The 19,936-nt window shown below is 36.8% G+C and overlaps 1 protein-coding gene across 2 annotated transcripts in view; it reads left to right on the top strand.

The window, feature by feature from the left end:
• The window catches only part of LOC124223139 (defective proboscis extension response 1), a 377,291-nt gene that overhangs the window by 97,403 nt on the left and 259,952 nt on the right, over positions 1-19,936 (top strand). The window contains exon 3 of one of the 2 annotated variants that reach the window (XM_046634869.2): positions 1,252-1,430. In XM_046634869.2, coding sequence (XP_046490825.1) covers positions 1,252-1,430 — 179 coding nt within the window. The remainder of the gene's footprint in view (positions 1-1,251; positions 1,431-19,936) is intronic. The other variant, XM_046634870.2, reaches the window with a different exon arrangement.

A 19,936-nucleotide genomic window follows, 5' to 3' on the forward strand; every position in this document is an offset into this window, starting at 1 on the left:
GGAGAAAAATGTTTCCGTGAATGACTCAACTCCGTGTAATACCATACCAAGTAGTACATTGGTAATTGAATCAGTACATGCATTCAGGTCTGATGCTTGTCCATATCAGATCAGATCTGATTAGATGTCGTCAATTTCAATTACACCAAATGATGGGTCCAAATACGTATGATTATGTAGCCATTCGTGCGAATTTGAATAATTTAAATATACCTACCCAAGTGTTGAACTCTGTTCTCTTTCATTCAACAAATCTGACATTATATTTGATCAAATACGGTTTTATAAAATCAGATTCACATCATATTTGGTCAGATCTAATTACATGTCCTCGGAATTAGCTCTTTATTATACGATTGGACCTGACAAGGTACTCCAGTTCGATCTCTTCGTTTTGAATTCTTTTTTAATATGTTATAGTAGACTAAAAACTAAGCGACACTTCTTTTTTTCTATCCGCCATTAAACACTTTAAGCGGGTGAAACCACTCTCGAAAAGTAAGGCATGCCAAGGGACGATTTGACGGTTTCACCCACAAGAACATAATGTTTTCTAACCAATCCAGCTAGAAAAGTTTCCTCTCAAGGAGTAATGAAAAATGTAATTTTCTCAACTAAGAAAAATAAATAAAAAACAAACTGCCAAATCACCTCTTGGCATGCCTTACTTTGGAGAGTGGTTTCACCCCTTTAACACGTTGGATGGAAGATAAAAAAAAAATACGTGTCGCTTAGTTTTTAGTGTACTACAACGTATTACAAAAGAAATCAAATCGGAGAGATCGACCTGGGATGCCTTCCTTATGAGATAAATACTGACCACATTTACTGATACGTGATTTGATTTGCTTTCATATCGAATAGATCTTATTCGTCGATGGTATAATCAGATATCGTACTACATCCGATCATGTATCATATGTACCTACTCTAAAGTTGAGTAACACGTAAATGGATGTGAAATCAGCAATGACGAGACCCATCCTGATCTGATTTTACTCTGTAATCACATCCATCTTCCAAAGTTTACGATTTCGGAACTCGGACCGTTTTTTTGTCCATCGATCTGATTGAAAACAGATAAGTGGACTTCGGATCTCGCAACTTTACTAATGTTTTCGGGAAAAGCCTTCCCTCTGAATGGGTAATCGACTAAAGTCGAGTGTCAAGTCCGGGCGTGAGTTAAGTGACCGTTCTGATTGGGTCTTGACAACGTGTTTAATCATTCTCTGGTTCTCCTTGTTGTAACAGCAGGTTACGGATCTGGTCAAGGCATCGAAGTGTCAACAGTCGGGTCCTACTCGGGTTCTACTCAGCACAACATCAGTGGATGGCCGTACTTTGAGTACAACGTGCCCCGAAACGTTACTGCGGCTGTTGGCCAGACGGCGTTTCTTCACTGCAGAGTTGAGCAGCTGGGCGACAAGGCGGTGAGTTGGGTATTCTCGGCAATATCACAGTTTCTCTCACCATCTTGTCTCTGGTCTCTGTGTATTCACCCACATTCCTTCGGCCGGCTGGCCTATCTGTCTCACCATCTCTGGACTATCTGTCATCTGTGTATGTCCTCTGCGGTTTAAGCTTTTCTTGCTCGTCTAGCTCCCCGTCCTCGTAAACCGATAACTAGCCTATCAACTTGGCGTACTCCGTTCGTCGCAGTTCGCACTTAAGGTAAGTGTACCAGGTATCGATACGTTTAGAACCAATTATTGACCCTTTCGTTTTCAAAAATTATATTTTCACGGCTCAAATTTTTAATTTCTCCATTACTAGAACCAATTGCTAGAGGGTTCGACAGTGCAAATTTATTTTTTGGTCATTTTAGAACTAAGGATCAAACAGATACAAATGGAATTGGTCAAGGATTGGGGCAGAGTTAAACTGGTACACTTACCTTACAAAGAATCCAATAGATCCTTGGCCTCAAGTGGCGGAGGGCAACCTTTCGCAACTCTCAACCTTCCTCGAGGGCTTGAGGCAGTGCCCTTCTGTACATTCTTAAGGTATTTGCGCAGTAATTTCGGGAATGTTTAATTCCCATGAGTTTTAGTTGTATAATTTTTTGAATAATTTTAAACAGTTCTATAAAGTTTGAAAACGATCTCCCCGTTTAGTTACTGAGTTTTTTGATTTCAAAGTTGAGCTGTTTTATATCGCGTAGATAAGGATTGGGATAAAAATCGAGGGATTCGAGGTGGTTGTTTCAGAATAAAATATTTGGACGTGAAAAAAAAAATTATTGAATAAAGTAAAATGGATATTTAGGAATAATATATCAAATTTTGGCGAATTTTGTCAGTCGTTTAATAATTCAAAACATAATCTAAAAAAAATTCGATTGTCATTTTGGTTAGGTTGTACATTTGGCAACGTCGCAGGTATGCACATTATGCGAGGTATTCAAAATATTTGTTTTATACTGTTCAGACATGGTATTATTAAAACACTTTATTTACTTCTTTTTTTTTTTTATTTTGTTTTGCGAAATAAGGCGGTGTTTGAGCCTTAAGAACTCATTCCTTTCAATATTACTATCCAATCGTAACAAATTTTATCTGGTAGTCCCAAATCTTGTGAAGTACCTGATAAATGCATGAAATTCCGTGCAACCTTGGTTTTTTTTTTTTTTTTTTTTTTTTTATAGGTTTTATCGAATGCTGTTCTATAAATGGTTTTGATGTTTCATCAAGTTCGTGAATTCTTAAAAAATGATTCACGAATCGGAGTCTCATGAAATCCTCAAACCCCGAAATTTTTAAGGTTTCCACAGTTCTGTAATCAAATGCCTATGGAATCTTATCGAATTTCATCGAGTCGACTCAAATCTGACGTAGTACAGGATAATTTCACGAAATCACGGGTCCGCTTGTATTATGATTTTTTTTAATGATTCTTGTAGGTTCTTCTCAAGTGATTCACGCAATTCCACAAAGTTTTTGATACTTTACGGTGTCTTACATATAAGCTTCTTATGAAATTTGGACGAGTGTTTAAATCATTGTGGGATATTTTCAAATTCGTAAAATTATACAAAACCTTGTGCATAGCAGGAGAAAATCCTGTGAATTTATTCAATATGGATCAGATCGCGAAAATTTCCCGAGACATCGTATTGTTTTGGTCAATTTTGATCAGTGATTTTGTCCCTTTAACCGCAACACTGTTAATTGAATAAATCAGAAGACAATTCCCGATCCGCACTGTACTGAAAATTCTACACCTAAGATGACAAAAGTCTTTGATTAAACAAATTCGTAATAAATTTGGCCAACTTCCGACCGACCGTTTAACTTCGTCTGGTAAATTGAGCCAGGGGAAAAGTTTACCGGACAAACATCCGTTTCGTAAAGCGCGAAAATAAACCTTAAACGCTCGATAAGTCTTTTCCCGGGAAAAAAACACGTCATCGTCTTTAGTATATAACACGTACAAGGGTTGATTAATTTCCCTCTCGGAAACGGTACGGGTAAACGGTTCATTCAAATTTCGAACGGTGAACAAGCCGTGGCGGAGGGGTGGGGGGGGGGGGGGGGAGAAACGGTCGGTAATACCCACTAGGATGAATGCTGCAGCTTGATGGCGAGAGGCCTGAGTGGATGAAAAAAATAGCCTGCAGCCAGTCAGCTTTTGACGAGCTTTTCGAGGGTTCGTCCCGGCCTCTTTAATGGCAGAATGAATGGGCGATAGTTAATTCTCGTCAAAGACTCTGCAGAAGCGTTGCAGGATTCGGTTAGCGACTATTCTCACCGGCTCCGAACCAGCGCCCCATTTGGCCAGGGGTTGCCGGGAGTAAATGGGACGGGATACTACGGGGGGAGGGGGCGAGTTTTGGGTGAGGAATATCTCAATGGAGAGATAGAATTATGGAGAGGGGAGGGCCGCGTTTGCGATGAACGCCAAAAATTCGAACCGCGCACTGTTAACAAAATTTGCCAACAACGGTCGACAATTAAGCGTGTGAGGCTCGAGAACCCGACTTGGGTCAGTTTTGTGTGTGGGGCATTCCAAGAAAAATTAGCGGACCACGTACCTCGTCCTCTTCGATTCCGATCGTTTTTTTTTTTTTTGTATTACGTTCTTACCGATCCAAAAAAATGGTCCCGGGATTTTTTTTTGTTGCTTTTTTTTTTTCGCATTTTATTCGCCGCCGGTGAAATTTATGCCTAATTGCAAAACCAATCACGAAAACGACGTTTTTAAAGATCGTAAAAAAATTCACAACGATGCTGCGATTCAAAATGCGACCTTTTGAACACCGTACGATAATGGGGTCTCAAATATTTACTTTTTTTTTTTTTTTACAAGTTTTTAGTTTTTCCATGTCGGTATTGTTTTTTATATACCTCGATCTGAACAGATTGCAAAGTCACACTATCGCTATGATTTCGTGATATGTTTGGATCGGGGAATAGAAGAGAAAAAAAAAAAAAAAATGTCGATTCCGACGCGGAAAAAGTAAAAACTTGCTGAAAAAAAAAAAAAAAACATAGGAAAATATTGAGATCCCATTATCGCGTGGTGATTGAAAATCACATTTCAAATTATAGATTCTGCGTGAATTTTTTCAGATTTAAAGAAAATGTCATTTTCGGAATTGGTTTTTCAATTTGTTTTCAAATTTAACCGGTGGCTAAAAAAATTGGAAAAAAATTCCGACACCTTCTTGGGTCGGTATAAAGAAATTATGGAAATGTAGATATCTAATGCGAAAAATTCTCATCTTTCCAAGAAAGTTATTTATTTCTGGATAACTACTCGAAATCAATCTCAAAAACATCTGTTTCGGCAAAAAAAAACTTGTTTTCATGCGTTACGAAAGTTTATCTTACTTTCGAGTTTTTCATGTGAAAGCTGAGATTTTTTCAGTGAGTAAGTCAAGTTTTAAAGGCTTTTTAATGATATACTAACTTTTTGGAACTCAACGGAATATTTTCACTTCGTTGGATCATGGATGGTTAGATTATACGTATTACGTATACTTTGAACAATTCTCTGCCTCTCTCTGTTTGAACGAGATATATACACCGCACAAAGGGACTTAATTAGTCGCTGTTAGGCAGTTTTGTGAAAAAATTTGAAACATTCCCGTTCCACCTGAAATTATACAGAAACTGGTTTTAATGAGGATGAACGGGGACGTCCAATAGTAAAATACAGGGTCGAAAATTCGTTGAAATGAAAACACGACGGAAAAAAGGTTTGAAAAACGAAATTGAGGCTAATCAGGTTGAATTTAATTTACAAAGTATGATACCTGTGGTTGCGTAAAAAGTTTTTACCCAGACGTTTTTCACTTCGATCATCCGAATTTTTTTTTTTTAAACAAAAAATCTGACACCGCTCGTTTGCAACCAATCAAAAATAGTTCATTTTAATAATTAATGAATTTTAAAGTTAAATTTACTCGCGTTTATCGTAATCGTACTAGCAGGATGGATTTTTTGGTAAAAAGCAAAAAAAAAAAAGAAAAAAAGAAAAATAAGTAGAATAACGTCCTTCGGTGTTTTAGTATTTTTTTTTTCCCCGTATCGTGGGGACTTTTTTAGTTTCACGTAACTAGACTAGTTTGACTAAAACTTTTGAACCTTCCTGCGTCACGTTTTTGTTTTTACTTTACCGTGTACGTCCCAGCCAGTTGTGAATAGAATTCCCGTCGTTCGGTTCCTCGGAAGAGGAAGAAGATGAATAAATAAATAAAAATTTGGAATACGGGTCGTCTCGGGCCTTTCCATGAAATCAAATACAAAGTTCCGCTCTTTTTTCATCCCACGCACAAACTGCGAGCTTCGCTGTACGCTTCTTGGACCCGAACCCTCCGCCGTACCCAATTACTGAATTGAGGAACCTGAAAATAACGTCTCGGGGGCTGCTACACGTGGCATTTCCAGAGGACGAACATTAGGCTTCCAGAATCGATCATAGAAATTCTTCCAAATAATTCCAGCCTTCGTTATTCCTTCACGAGTCAGCCAGACGAACGGCAAGTATTCGCTCAATTATTCACTTTGTGCTTGGATTTTAACCGTTTAAAGAAGATAGGAAATTGTTGTTTATTGCACAACCACTAGAACTACATACAATAGTACACGGTACAAAGTATATATCCTGACAAAGGTGCCGTAAGAAAAGTACCCGCATTCAGGAGTGGACTCGAAAACTAGCTTGTCACTAAAATTTACCCGCTTAATAACAAATATCAGGGAAAAAAATTATACACCGTATGAATTGATTCAAAACTTCTGTTCAAGCATAGATTTTTGTTTCCTTTTTTTTTTTTTTGTTCTATATTTGTAACCTATCTAAAGCTAAAGACAAATTCACAATTCACGATAATATTTTCCAAATTTTTATCCTTTAGCGAATAACAAATATCAGGAGAAAAAAAAAACGATATACAATATCAATTGATTCAAAACTTGTGTTCAAAAAATGTTTTTTGTTCCTTTTTTTTTCTTCATCTTTAACCTAACTAAAGCTAAAGACAAATTCACAATTCACGATAATATTATTCAAATTCTTATCCTTTAGCGAATAACAAATATCAGGAGAAAAAAAAACGATATACAATATCAATTGATTCAAAACTTCTGTTCTAACAATGTTTTTTGTTCTTTTTTTTTTATTTGTTCTTTATTTCTGGTAACTTTTTTTTTTCACACCATATCCAGTTCGGTAATGCATGAAATTGAGTATCACTATGTTACTAAAAATTTTTGGCCCGTGGTTCGATAAATAATTAAAAATATTCCGGCTTTTTTGCGGGTACTTTGAACTTGAATCTATTAGAAAAAATGTGGTATTTTCTTTTTTATCGTTTCACACTCGAAAACAAATCGAGAAAAATTATTACCGAAGGGACTTGGTGAGTTTATTGAAATCGATGAATTTAGAAGAGTTTTAATTCGACATTGTTTTCCGAAAATTAAAGTGCATATTAGCTCAACTAAGCCTGGCGAATAAATCTTTGCAAATATCTTCGTGACTTTGTTCTTGACGGAATTTCGAATTACTTTAGCAGTAGAATGTTCCGTATTAATTATTATATTCAATGAGAAAAACGATGCAGGAGCGGAAAAGAAAACACTGAGAAAAAGTTTTACTTCCGGTTACCGCTCATTCTTTGACTATTTTCGTTTTTTACCGCAATCGAAATTTTTCTAGTTGGTATATAACATTTGAAATTTTTCTCACTGAGCGAATAACAACTAGATAAATATCGATAGAAATAATACCAGGCTCAGTCCGAGGCAGAGGTACGGGTGTAGAAAAAAAGTTGAAGCGGTTGCTGCAAGAATTTAGGATCGAAGAAAAATTCCGAGTGGCATGCTGTAGTTGACGTCGATGTCTTGCCCGGGTTGCAGAAGACGAGGAGCGATCCGGAAAACTTTGGCAAACCTTCGAGGGGATTTATTTAAGACTACTTGGAGGAGGGAGACCAGGGCAGGCAGAAGGAGCGGATGAAGAAGAAAAACGAGCGAGCGGTAGTCGAGGGAACGTCTTCAGAGGGTACCAATACGTGAAATACGTACCGTGGGAAGTTTCAGGCTACTTTTTTTCCCCCCATTCTTTTTACCCTCTCATCTGCTCTTTGTTTTTCGAAACTTTGCTGAAAAAGCTCAAGCGATTTTCGGGCGCAAAACACCTTCGCTTTCGCTACTGCGGCAGAGACGATTGAAAATTTTCAAGTTCGCGGAGGATTGCGGTTGAAAAGTGACGGTTTGCGTTGATCCTTTTTTTATTTATTCATTTATTTAAAAGTAAACAGGGTAAAAGATATCATACCACGTGTGTAAGCATTAGCTGGAACAGGCGTTTGGTACAATTTACAATGAAATAATTATTCATACAACCGAACAAACCAATTTACATTCTCGTTACGTAATCTCTTTTATGAGATAGTCGTTCATTCGCATAGAGAAATTTTTAGTTCCGGTTACCGTTCAATCCTTAACTATTTTCATTTCTACCACAAGCGAAAGCTTAGACTTCGATGCTTCGATTGAAATTATTTGAAAAAAAAATCATAATCTAGTAGATTCGTTCGATTTCACTCTATGAATTTGTAGAAGAAAGTCTTCTGAATAAAATGAGCCATTGCAGAGTGAAATCGACCGAATCTACTGAATTTTTTTTTAAAACAACTCAGGCATTGCAATTCTAATCTTTTTTTGCAACATTGATTTGGAATGTCGCAGAAACTCAGTCGGGTTTCACACTTTTTTCTCTGCTTTCAGTTTGATTTTGTATTTTGCTAATTCAGAATGATCGTCTCAGATTATCATAAAAACAGTTTTGCCGTTTTCTGTTATAAAAAAAAAAATATCTACGTAGAATTAATTCTTTGAATCAAAAAAACTAAGACAAATTAGCAAAAAAGTAGCTTTCAGTATGTCCGAAAAGAATTCTTTGAATACTCTCTCCAATATATTACAGTCAATTTCTTACACAGTAGATTAATAAAAAAATTTTATTCATCATCGGTTGGCACTGAACGCGCTTATTTTTGTTTCTCAGTTCTTCGATTTTGATTGAACTTTAATTTTGTATTCCGGGGGTCGAAAAAGTAACCAGTGGATTATGTCAGTTTTTTTTTTTTTTCACCTCTGGTTAAAAACTTGTCTTACATTCGCAATAATTTATATTCCAACATCCGTCAGTCCTGCGAAAAAATAACTAATAACAAAAATTCTTCGCGACGACGTGAAACGGACAGAAATATTTTTTTCGCCGATCTTTTAGCGACTTTCTGAATTTTTTTTTTTGCAAAAACAGTACAAGATCACGTTTTTAATAGTTTTGACCACCTTCAATTTTTATACGTAAAAGTTTTTATACTTTTTATGTACAAGTGTATAAACGTAGAAACGTGTATACGTGTAACGTATAGATGTGCACAAATTAGGTGCAACTTAGTTCCCCTGTTTATTTTCATTTGCGATACCGTAGAAAATATCCCCCTGATCCCACGGCGACAAGAATATGAAAAAATATCACGATAAAAATCTTTCTTCTCACCCGTTGAAAGAGATCTTATGGCGTACAATGCGTCACCCCGAGGGTGATTTCAACGGTGAATGGGATTTTTGGATCTTGAACGTGGATTATGTGTATTATACCTAACCGTCGCACATCTCTTTTCAGCCAACTCCTTTCTACACCTACCTATACCCAGAGATACGCGCTTGGTTTTATCACCGCGTGGTGAAAAAAAAAAAAAAACAAAAACAAAAAAAAATATACGGTGATAAAAATCAATGAAAAACAGAACGATTCGGACAAAGAATATTGCGTTTTTTCTCTTCAGACACCGAGGAAAACACGGATTAACAAATAAATATGTATGGCATCGATGCGTCGAAAGATTCAGATTTGAAGAGAGAATTTTTGGAAATTTTTTGAGAGTTTAAAAAACAAAAGAAACGCCAATTTTCAGATGGGTGCGAATAATAACAAAATCTTACGGTTGTAGGAAGATGTGTGAAAAAGTTCAGGAGTGCTTTTTTTGAGATCGGAGAATCGTATAAAAAATCCTGAAGATAATGAAAAATGGCGAGGAAAAATCATTGGTCGAGTTGACACGGAATGCCCTATACGTATTTCGCGTTCTAGGATAAAATCCATAAGCGCAATAAATATATCGCGTTGTCGAAAGATTTTTTCAATTATTTCAAATCGCCTGACAGTTGTGGTTGTAAAATGATTTTAAATCGAAAATATGTAAATGAATTTAAATGATAATTTGTTTTTCATATCAAATCCAGGGAATATATATTTTTCTTTCTCTTACACTATCTGATTCAGGACAAGTGATCCTGACCGATTCTCTGATACTAACAATAAAATCTCGGGTGAAAAATTCCGCGTCTCTAACCGAGCGAAGATTCGTCGCAAAAAAACTTTTTCAACTCTTGTCATTTCCGGCTTGAAAATCGGGGCTCTGATCCTGCAAACTCTTGAAGAAGGACGATAAGTCCCGCGGTACTTTTCTTCCTCGCTTGTTTTTACAACACATCTTTTTTCTTTTTTTCATCTTCTTCTCTGACTCGACGAAATTTATGCATACCTTTTTTTTATCGCTCTGTATAATTATTATATATTACACTACACGCTTCAAGCCTGCAGATATAAGTTTCTTCGGATTTATACCGCAGTCGGGATTCAAGACGGTTCATTAGACGTTTTATTGCTTAGATACTCTTACGTGATTGGCGATGATCAATTGAAATGTGTGAAAATTTAACGAGAGGCAAAAGCGTCCGGCAATAGGAAATATTTCCAAGTTCACAGAGACAGGATCAAGAAATTAGCCTCAAGCTTCTCACCGTGAGCCAATTTCCATTTCCTTACACGATACGTTTTGAAGATCGTATATTGATTTTGAATCAAATTTTTAATGATAATAATTAAGTACGATCGATATCTCGGGTTTTTGGAATGTAGGAGAGATCGAAAAGTTTAGAAAATGGCAGAATCTTACAGAAGGAAAAGAAAAAGAAACTCCAGGATATACGATTTTTTCCCGAAGTTTGAAATTGTTGAAAAAATAAAATAAAATTTATTTTGCAGAATGACAAAGATAAAATTTCCATTCAGCCCGATCGAGAAATCATGGACAAGTTGAGTGAAGTTCGTGACACGAAAACTTAGAACATCCACCAAAATCCAACTTTTGCGAAAACCGTGGAAAATTTTTGCGGAAGTTATATTTTTTCCTGAAATTTCCTGAATTGCTGTGTAATCGGTTTCTCGTTTCTACGGAAATTCAACGTTTTCATTAATAGCCGCAGGACTGTTGGCGGAATTTGTAGGGTTCAAACATGCAAAAAAAAAAAAGAGAAATCTGTTTATTTTTCGTTCAACTCGATTACGACGTTTCATAAAATTTCCTCTCTCGTATGAGCTTTGAATTTTATTTTTTCTCGCATAAAATTTCGCGGATGAGTTTTCCAATCAATATTATACCGTTAGCAAACGGGCATGAAAATTAAAGGAACTTGTTTCGTTTGGGTTTGCGTGAATCGAGTAACGCAAACCCACTCGATGCTTTTTTTTAACTTTACCGATTAAGGAAATCCCGTTTTTCAATGGTCAAAATTATTTTTGGAAAAGAGTTCGTTTGAAACGTTTCATCAAGGTACAATTTATCACCCTAAAATAACGAAACATTCAATGAAAGAAAATTCTTTTCAAAAGAGTGGATATTAAATGAAAAATCACAATGCTCTGGCTCACTTTTGAAACACTTAAATAAACAATTTCTCAGTCGAACAAATTCTCATTTAACTTGATCGTAAACTATATTTCATCCCAGCAAAGTATTTTCTTCGGATAACAATTATATGCTTCGATGAATCTGTAAAAAAAAAAAAATGTTTCATTGAAACAGAATAAATTGTTCGAAAAAATATTTCCTTCCGCATGAAAAGTTCTGGTTATTTTACATTTTGTGATACTGAAAAAGGTTTTGTTTAATTTGAACGCGTCTAACCTTCGAATCGAACAAAGGGGTTCGTAAACAATAATATTTTTTATGAAAACTAACTATTTCCCTCCGATTGTATGGTTACCATTCTTTTCTCTCCGCACCTACGTTTCAAGGGTGTTGCGTGCTAGAGGTTGGTCAGGACTTTGCTAAGGATTTTCACCCTCCTGACAGCTTGTCTCGGTTCCTATCTTGTAACTTTTGACGACCAGAAATCGCTGATAGAATATGCATGTCGTCGACACGAAGAGTTGGGGGTGAATCCGAGGCGAGAGGCGCGCTAATCCATTTAGGGGGTGACCTTCCCCCTCTGGTTCTGGTCTAAAACCCCGCCCTACCCCAAGGCTATTACAATTTGCACCCTTGTAATGCGGCGTATTGCGATTCGCATCGGTTTTCGAATTAGACCAGGGAGCTGGGGATTCCATTCGGGAGCATGAGCAAGCGGCGATACCGCGAGGTTCCGCCCCGAATAACGCTAATGCTCTTTTTATTTCATTCGGATCAACGGAGACTTACAGTTTGCCACGCCCCTTTTTTCCCATCAAAATGTGTACTTCGGTATCCGAGCTGTCTGCCCTTCTTTCTGAGATTCACAGATAAGAAAAGCGGGTAAAGGAAAGGAGTTCTCGAACCAAGAAAATAGATCTTCTTGGAGTCCATTCGCTTCGATCTAGTATCGCTTGTTTGTTGCGAATACGATGAGTTGAATTGAACAATTTCGATTTAGTTAGTTCGTCGAAATGATATCGTCAAGCGAATTCATTGATTCAGCGAAAGCCCTTCTTGTCACGATCGAGTCAAGTATTCATTCGAGTGAACCTTTTCACGCGTTTACGAAGTTGAGTCAACTGAATATCATTTCATTTGAGGTTTATGTGTTGTTTCTCCGAGTCGCGTGTTTTGTTGACAGAAACAATTGGGTGCTTGAAATAAAATATATACATGAATATGGCCAATAAAAAATTGACATCGTTACAACTGGTTGAATCAGCTAAACTAATTTCCTGACAAGGTAAAAGAAACACCAAATACTTTGAAAAAAGTAGAAAGTATATTCATCGTAAACGTCAGCGTGGTAGTACCATAAATGGCCGCTAGGCGGTGAAGTTTCTCGCTTCAGAAGTAGCTTCGGATATAATTGTAAGGCCGGGTAGTCGCTTAGGAAGTCAGACACGGATAACGTGAGATAAAGTTGTCGGCAGATCCTAATACAAATCAAGACTGCACAATGTCAAGTTTCGAGTCATCGAAATTAATATTGAAGGTAGGCAATTATAGAAACATTGTGGACATGTTTCATTACACTTCTACGTATACAATAAAAAGTTTTCCGGTCTTACACGCTTTCAGTTGGTTTAAATTCGAGCCAACAGAATCAAAAACAAATATTATTTTACGAATACGTTTTGTGCGCTTGAATAACTCTATTGTTCGGTAAACGTGTGAAAGATTTTCGTAAGAACAAATTTCATTGCCTGTTTCAACCATTGAACTCTTGACTCAACAAAACATGTATTTGGAACCAACCCAATTTGTTTTGATGAAAAACATTCGTGTTTTTGAAATACAACGATTACGGCGCGTTCAATCAAATTTTGAGTCATAACAATCACACATGTTCTTGATACAAAATTCATATTGCCGCAAGAAATTCGCGGTGTGTTAATATTGAATAAATCGATAGTCAGCATGATCATTCGAAGTCAGCTTGATTCAGTTATATATATTAAGTTGTGACAAGTATTTCCTTCGGCAAAAGTATTTTGTTGAATTAAGTGAGTATTGTGTTCGCTGCATTTGACAGTAGCATTTAGTTGAATCAGAGAAATATCATTTGTATCAAACAATCCTTTGCCTCAGTTTGGGGGATGAAAAGTAGAAAGTTCAGGGTATAGAAAGCCACGATATAACATCGTCGGAATGGATGAGAATATAGATATCAAGCCAAAATATAGAATCTTTGGGTTAGTAACGATTCTAGATTTCGATTCTTTGTAATTTACTTTTATAAATTTTAAAGTTCTATACTTCACATGAAATCGCTTTGAATCGCTAAAAATTACTTACAGTATCATGTAAAGTATCGTAAAATGGTTTGTAAACATATTTTTTCGAATTCATCTCGACGTAATTTCGAGTATACCTAAACTACGTCTCAGTGGATAAAATTATTCAAATCTTTTTTCTAAGCTCATTACAATAGAAATTGTGAGAGATTATAACTTGTAGTTATCGAAACTTACGTGAAATTGCACTTAAAGTTAAGCAACGATTTTTCAAATCATCGAATCAGCACCTGTCTGCATAAACTTATGGTTGAGGTAACTTAAAGCCGATTAAATTTCTACTCGAGGATATTTATTAAGATAATTTGTAGTTGCTAAAAGTCTTGTGTACTTATGATAGTCACATTGAGCTGCAATTACGTAGAGTAGCGTAGTTATAGTTATAAGTAATTAGTCGAAGCCGCTTATGCCGAGTCAAGTCAAGCCGAAATTAAAGTTGTGTAAGAATATTCGAAGTATTCTACGACGCATAGTCATTTCGAGTCACTCGAAGTTGTTTAAAGTTTAATGAAATCAAATTGCGGTCGCTTAATTTCAATTTATTATGTTGGAAATGACGTAAATTGGTTTAATGTGAATTCGAAACCAGTTCATTCCAAGTCCAGTAATATTACCTCTGAAGTTATACAAAGTCATTTATACTGATTCGAAGCGTCTAAAAGCGACTTGAAGTAATCTAAAGTTCCTTGAAGTCGATTAAATTTGTACCTAAACTTGTCCAAGATCACTTGACGTTACAATTAAAATCATTTGGGGTCGATTCAAGTTTTATTTGAGGTTATCCAATGTCGTTTGAAGTCACTTAGATTCTTGCACGGTCGTTTAGAGCATAAAGTAGGCATTTGAAGTTGGCTGAATTCATTTAAAGTCACTTTCTGGTCCTTCAAGAGTACTCAAGTCGTGCTTTAAGGATCATAAATTATTTCAACGCCCTTTAACGTCATTCGAAATCGAGAAAGTTTGTGCAGTTATGGCAATTAAAAATGATGAAGAAGTTATTTGAAGTTAATCCCGGCGTTACTCGAATACCTTGAAAAATGTTTACCGGGATTCAAGTTTTCTTCATCGAAATTTCGCGAAGTATTCAAATGTTTTCTCAGAGTTGATTCAACTTGCGTTAATCGAGCGATTCGAAAACTCTTTTCAAATATTTTGCACCCCTGCAACCTTGAATTACTTCGCTTCTTATAACCACGCTCAACAAAACATTATACGGTTTACTAATTACGTGAAAGAATCTCATTAAACGTGAAGATATACGAATATATGTATACACCAAGCAATTTCGATTACACTCGATTGCACGCAGGTTTCGCGATGAAAGTAAAATTGAACATAATCCACCCGTTGGGTCGAAAAAAAAGGGGGTAAAAATTTAAAAACGCGAGGCTTTCCCCGGTCTAATCGTAAGCTCGACTTCGTTCTGGAAGGCAAAGGTATTTAGGATATCCGCCAGCGAGCAGCGGCGGTTTAATTACTTTCGTTAACGAGAGTTAATCGATTAATTTGAAACCGCGGGTGTTAATTGGATTGTCAATATTGAATGCCCCTGGCAATATTAAAAATTTACCAAATACTGACTACGACGGAGATCTATACAGGGTGAATTTCTAACGACCGAACGGTCTGCCAAAATTCAATGCGCGCATGCGCTGCAATTCGAGAGCAGCTGTTTGCCAGGGCAGCCAACCGTCGTGAACGTAACTGCAACAAATGTTTACAGCTGTCGGCGTCGAAGGGTTGTTCTTTTCTTTTCTTTAATTGAGAAAATTACATTTCTCATTTCTCGTTACGAGAAAACTTTTCCAGTTGGATTGATTAGAAAAATTGCAGTGTAACCGAAGTTTTACCTCGGACCGGTAAAACAGACAATTGCTGGTCCTGCCGTTGCAAAAATACGCTTTTGATCCGCGCGAACGGCATATATTTCTAATATATAAACGCAGAGTTTATAAACCGTGCGAACAACTTACATCCAGAAGAACTTTCTCGTAGTCGGAATATATCAACGAACATACCAGTAATTGAATTTCGCAAGAGTGGAGAGAACAAACGGTGGTTTTCACCCTTGGTAAAAAGCTTTGCGAGTTGGACGGCCGGGTGAATATAAGCGGGCGAGTGACTAAGTAAGTGACTAACTAACTAAGTGAGTGAGTGAGCGAGCGAGTGAGTGAGTGGGTAAGTAACCGAGGTAAGTAAGCGAGCAAGTTTTGCGGGTAGGTAAATAAGTAAGCGACTTGGCTCACCGCTAGTGGCGTTTAATGTGCGTAAGTGTGCGAGTGTAACAAGAAGGAATAGAGTGGATTCTGCAGTTGGTTCTTGGTCAATATAAACGCGGGAAAATCGATGGTGGACCGAAGCGATACGCCGTTATTGTCATTGGATTGTTGTTGTTGTTGTTGTCGTCGTTGTTGGTCGATGTCCCAGTGCAGCACAGACAAGGACACCGCGATATCAGACATCGTATCGAGTTACCGGTTACCGGTTATCCTGCGCAACTTCCCAGATTGTTTACACACGAGGTGTGTACAACTGTGTATACATACATCTTGGATCCGGAGATGAGCCGAGCTTAGATGATCAAATTTGCACAACCGAATCGCGACGCCGTGAAAATCCGTGGAATACCAGCACGTGGAGCTCTCGTACATGCACACTCGCTCGACTCATGTTCGACTCTAAAAATCCTCGAGCTCTTCCATGCCTTGATAGTGTAACGCGTTTCAAACAATTCGTCACGTGAATCCGGATCAACTCGGGATAAGCGATTCGACGGTATAAGGTACGTAACTTGTTTCGTATGAATTCAAAATTACCAAAGATTTTGAAAATGATTCGCAAGTGGAGCGAAGTGCAGGATTACAAATCCGAATTACAAACCGGAGGTAACAAAAAAAAAAAAAAAATACAAATTGCGTCACGCATTCTCATGTTATAATAGATAATCAGTAGACAATTATTTGTATGTTACGTTGAAATTTGTAATTGAATTCAATAAAACGATGTCAATTACATTTGAAAGTTGTAATTGATCCGATGAAAGATGTTATTCACTTGCAAAAATCTTAACTGGGCCAAAGGTAATTACTTGTTATCGATGTAATTTGTGTTTCATTCCACCTGAATTACAAAACACTTGTTTAACGTAATTTGCATTTCATTTTGACCCAATTACAAAATGCTAACGCGTTTTGTATTTCATTCCACTTTGAATGCAGAAAGCGAATGCGGTTTGTATTTTAGTTCACGGTAATCAGAAAATACGAGTGCAGTTTGCATTTTATTTCACTTCAAATACAAAGTACGAACCTCATTTGTAATTAATATCACCGCGATTACAAAACGCAATTTTGTATTTTATTTCACCGCGATCACAAAATTCGAACAAGATTTGCATTTGCTTTCAATGCAAAATAAAAATCCAGTTTGCAGTTTATTGCATCTCAATTACAAAATACATATGTAATTTGTTTGATTTGTAAGATCATGGCCGAAGATTCTTCATCGTGATGTGAAGAATCACATCTTAGTGAATTGAAGTCGATTAAAATTAACTAAACTTAAAAAGTAATTCAAATTTCACACATTTCAAGAAATTTCTGTTATTCCCAGCTCATAATTCTACTTTTACCTTGAGTACGATTTTAATTTCCTCTAGACCGAAGCACTGCGACGTTGTCGACGATGTTTGATCAGTTTCTTCCACTTTGAACGAACCCTTAGTTCCTCTCGTCTTGACGTCAATAGGATTGACTGTACCGGCTACAAGTTCTCGTCTGAACTGTCGTAAAATGCTGTAAAAACCGTTATGATTCATTTGAAAAAACCACGAGTCGATAAGAGGAAAATTAAAATTTCCACTTTGTCTTTTTATCTCCTTGAGAGCTGGGCTTACCTTCAATTTCAATTAAACTTATTTCATCAAATTCACATATATATTATATCTTTCGAGACCTCGAACGGTTACGGTTTGAATCTGCGGTCTATGCCGCACCATAAACGATTTTCAAAAGCGTGTGTTTCCCAGTATACACGATTTCAAATCACCAGAAAATTTATTCTCGGATCTTATTCAGGCTAGACATATTAAACATTATTCGCATTGTCATTCGAACCTGATCGCCAAGTGCTACGATAGTGAAAAAACGTCGAGAAACTCTGCTCGTCAATTTTTTTTTTTTGAATATAACAAACGGGATTCGGTCGCTCGCTTCTATGTAGAAGTTGAACACCTTTTTTTCCCTCCATTTCCGACGCCTTCCAATATCTGGGCTATTGCAGAGTATTGGAAAACATGACAGTTTTTCTCTCTTCTGCACTCACGACGAATTCGGATACGTGTAACAAATGCTTCCGTACTTTTCGAATCTCCTGCATCATTGCACTTTCATTCTACGGTCACACCAGATTTTTAACGCCTCATGGATAATGGATACGAAGCGCGGGTGAGGGATCCTGTATTTGGTTATGACAAATTGAAAATACTTCATTATCGTAAACACGACCGTTAATCAAACTCGTTAAGCCCTTTTTAAAGCCGGGCTTTTATTCCACGTTCATCGTCGCGATTAAATATTGAGCTTACGGAAATCGCAGCTTGAATGAAGGCAATATTCGATGAAAATATAAAAAAAAAACAAAAAGCTCCGAAGGATTCCGTCTGTAGGACATGAAGGATATTTTATAACTTTGCGAAAGTCATTTAAGGGTATTGCATCGTTTGAATCAAACGTCGTAAAAAAAGAAAAGATCTTGAAAATCTAAGAAAATCGTGCCACTTTGATTTTCGAAATGTTAGAAATCGCATTCAAAGTTAATCTCACGAATGAACCCCGCCGTAATCCGTCATTTCGACTGTTGGTTCAAAGAAATGAATTCGAAACCGAGTTGTGAAAAAATCATACTAATCTAGGCCGCTTTACTCCAGCATAAAAAAATCTTTAACATTAATCCGAGATCCTGGGATCAATTTCGTTTCGCAATTACGTTTTACACTCAACTCTTCGGCAGACAGGAGGATGTTAATAATTTACCACGAGCCAGCGTTAGATAAACACAATCGGTACAGGTAACGAGGTTAGATTTACATAACAAACCCTTAAGGTTATGTAGTACTCCTACCCTTACCGACCGAGCAAGCTCACCCTTTTCCTTCCTGCATTAAGTAAACAAACGAACGGAAAGGGTTCAAATTTCATGAAATTTACTGATATCCCGAAAAACGTCGAAAAAATGTGTGATTCTTTGACCTATGTTGCCAGTCTCGCAGCTGAGATACTTCGTACGTTCGTTTACTTGACATAGGAAGAAAAATGGCGAGTTCCCTCGGTCGGTAAAAGTAGGACTACCGCGTGACCTTAACGTAACGTCAAATATCGCGGGAGGCAAGCATTGAGTCGTGTAATATAGAGCTGCGTAGGCGCTGCCGAAATGTTGGAAATAAAACAGAGCTCGGAAGGTTCTGCAAGTCTTGCTTGCACGTAGGCAGGTAAGTACAACCTGATTCCAGGTGTATGTATGTACCTGTATTGCGGACAAACACACGCCCGTAATATCTCATATACCTCGCGTATTTCCCGGCTTCTATAAAATCGTTGAATCAAGGCACGTAGCGGGTACAGTAGGTTGGTACAAACTGAATATCGGTACATAAACACCTGCCTTGCACATCGCGGCGAAATAACGTACGGTTTACTAGATTCGGGAATAGTTGAGTGAATGTGAATAAATTTGGTAGGATTGCACGGACCGTGAGAAATTTTTAGTTTTTATCACCGTCTAGTCCCGAACTACATATTCACGTTTTACCGCAACTGAAGAATTTAGCTCTGGGCGGAGAATTAAAATTGAATTTTTTTTTTAACTATAATTGAAAAATATACCGTGCGTTACATTTTTTTTTTTTTTTTTTTTTCATTATGCTGACTTTTAACCGTTGCAATGATTTTCGATGGTGGTATGGATGAAAAAAAATTCAGTGAAGTAACGAAAAAGATTTCATATTTTGCTATAATCGGAGAATGCAATATTGACAATTATAATAAACATTGTTTTTAACTCAATCGGATTGTATTCTCTGTTGTGAACGATTCTTCTTCGTTAAACGGTAGATTCAAGAGAAATTAAGCTTGCAAGAAATAAATTTGAAATCCACGAATTTCGAATATTGTCGAACTGTCGATTATCGATTAGTTTAGGGCATGATTCGGTAAATTTCTGTATAGTTTTTTTCATTTTTTTTACGCCAGGAATATTCAATTCTAATGAATTCTAGATAGTCGTTTGTTTTTTTTGTAAATGAATTTCCAAAGTTTTGTCCGCAAAAGAATATCATTTGTGTACGAAATTGTTTTGATCGTGACAATTTATTCACAAAAAAAATCGT

Source organism: Neodiprion pinetum, chromosome 7, assembly GCF_021155775.2.
Source record: "Neodiprion pinetum isolate iyNeoPine1 chromosome 7, iyNeoPine1.2, whole genome shotgun sequence".
NCBI classification, from domain to species: Eukaryota; Metazoa; Arthropoda; class Insecta; order Hymenoptera; family Diprionidae; genus Neodiprion; species Neodiprion pinetum.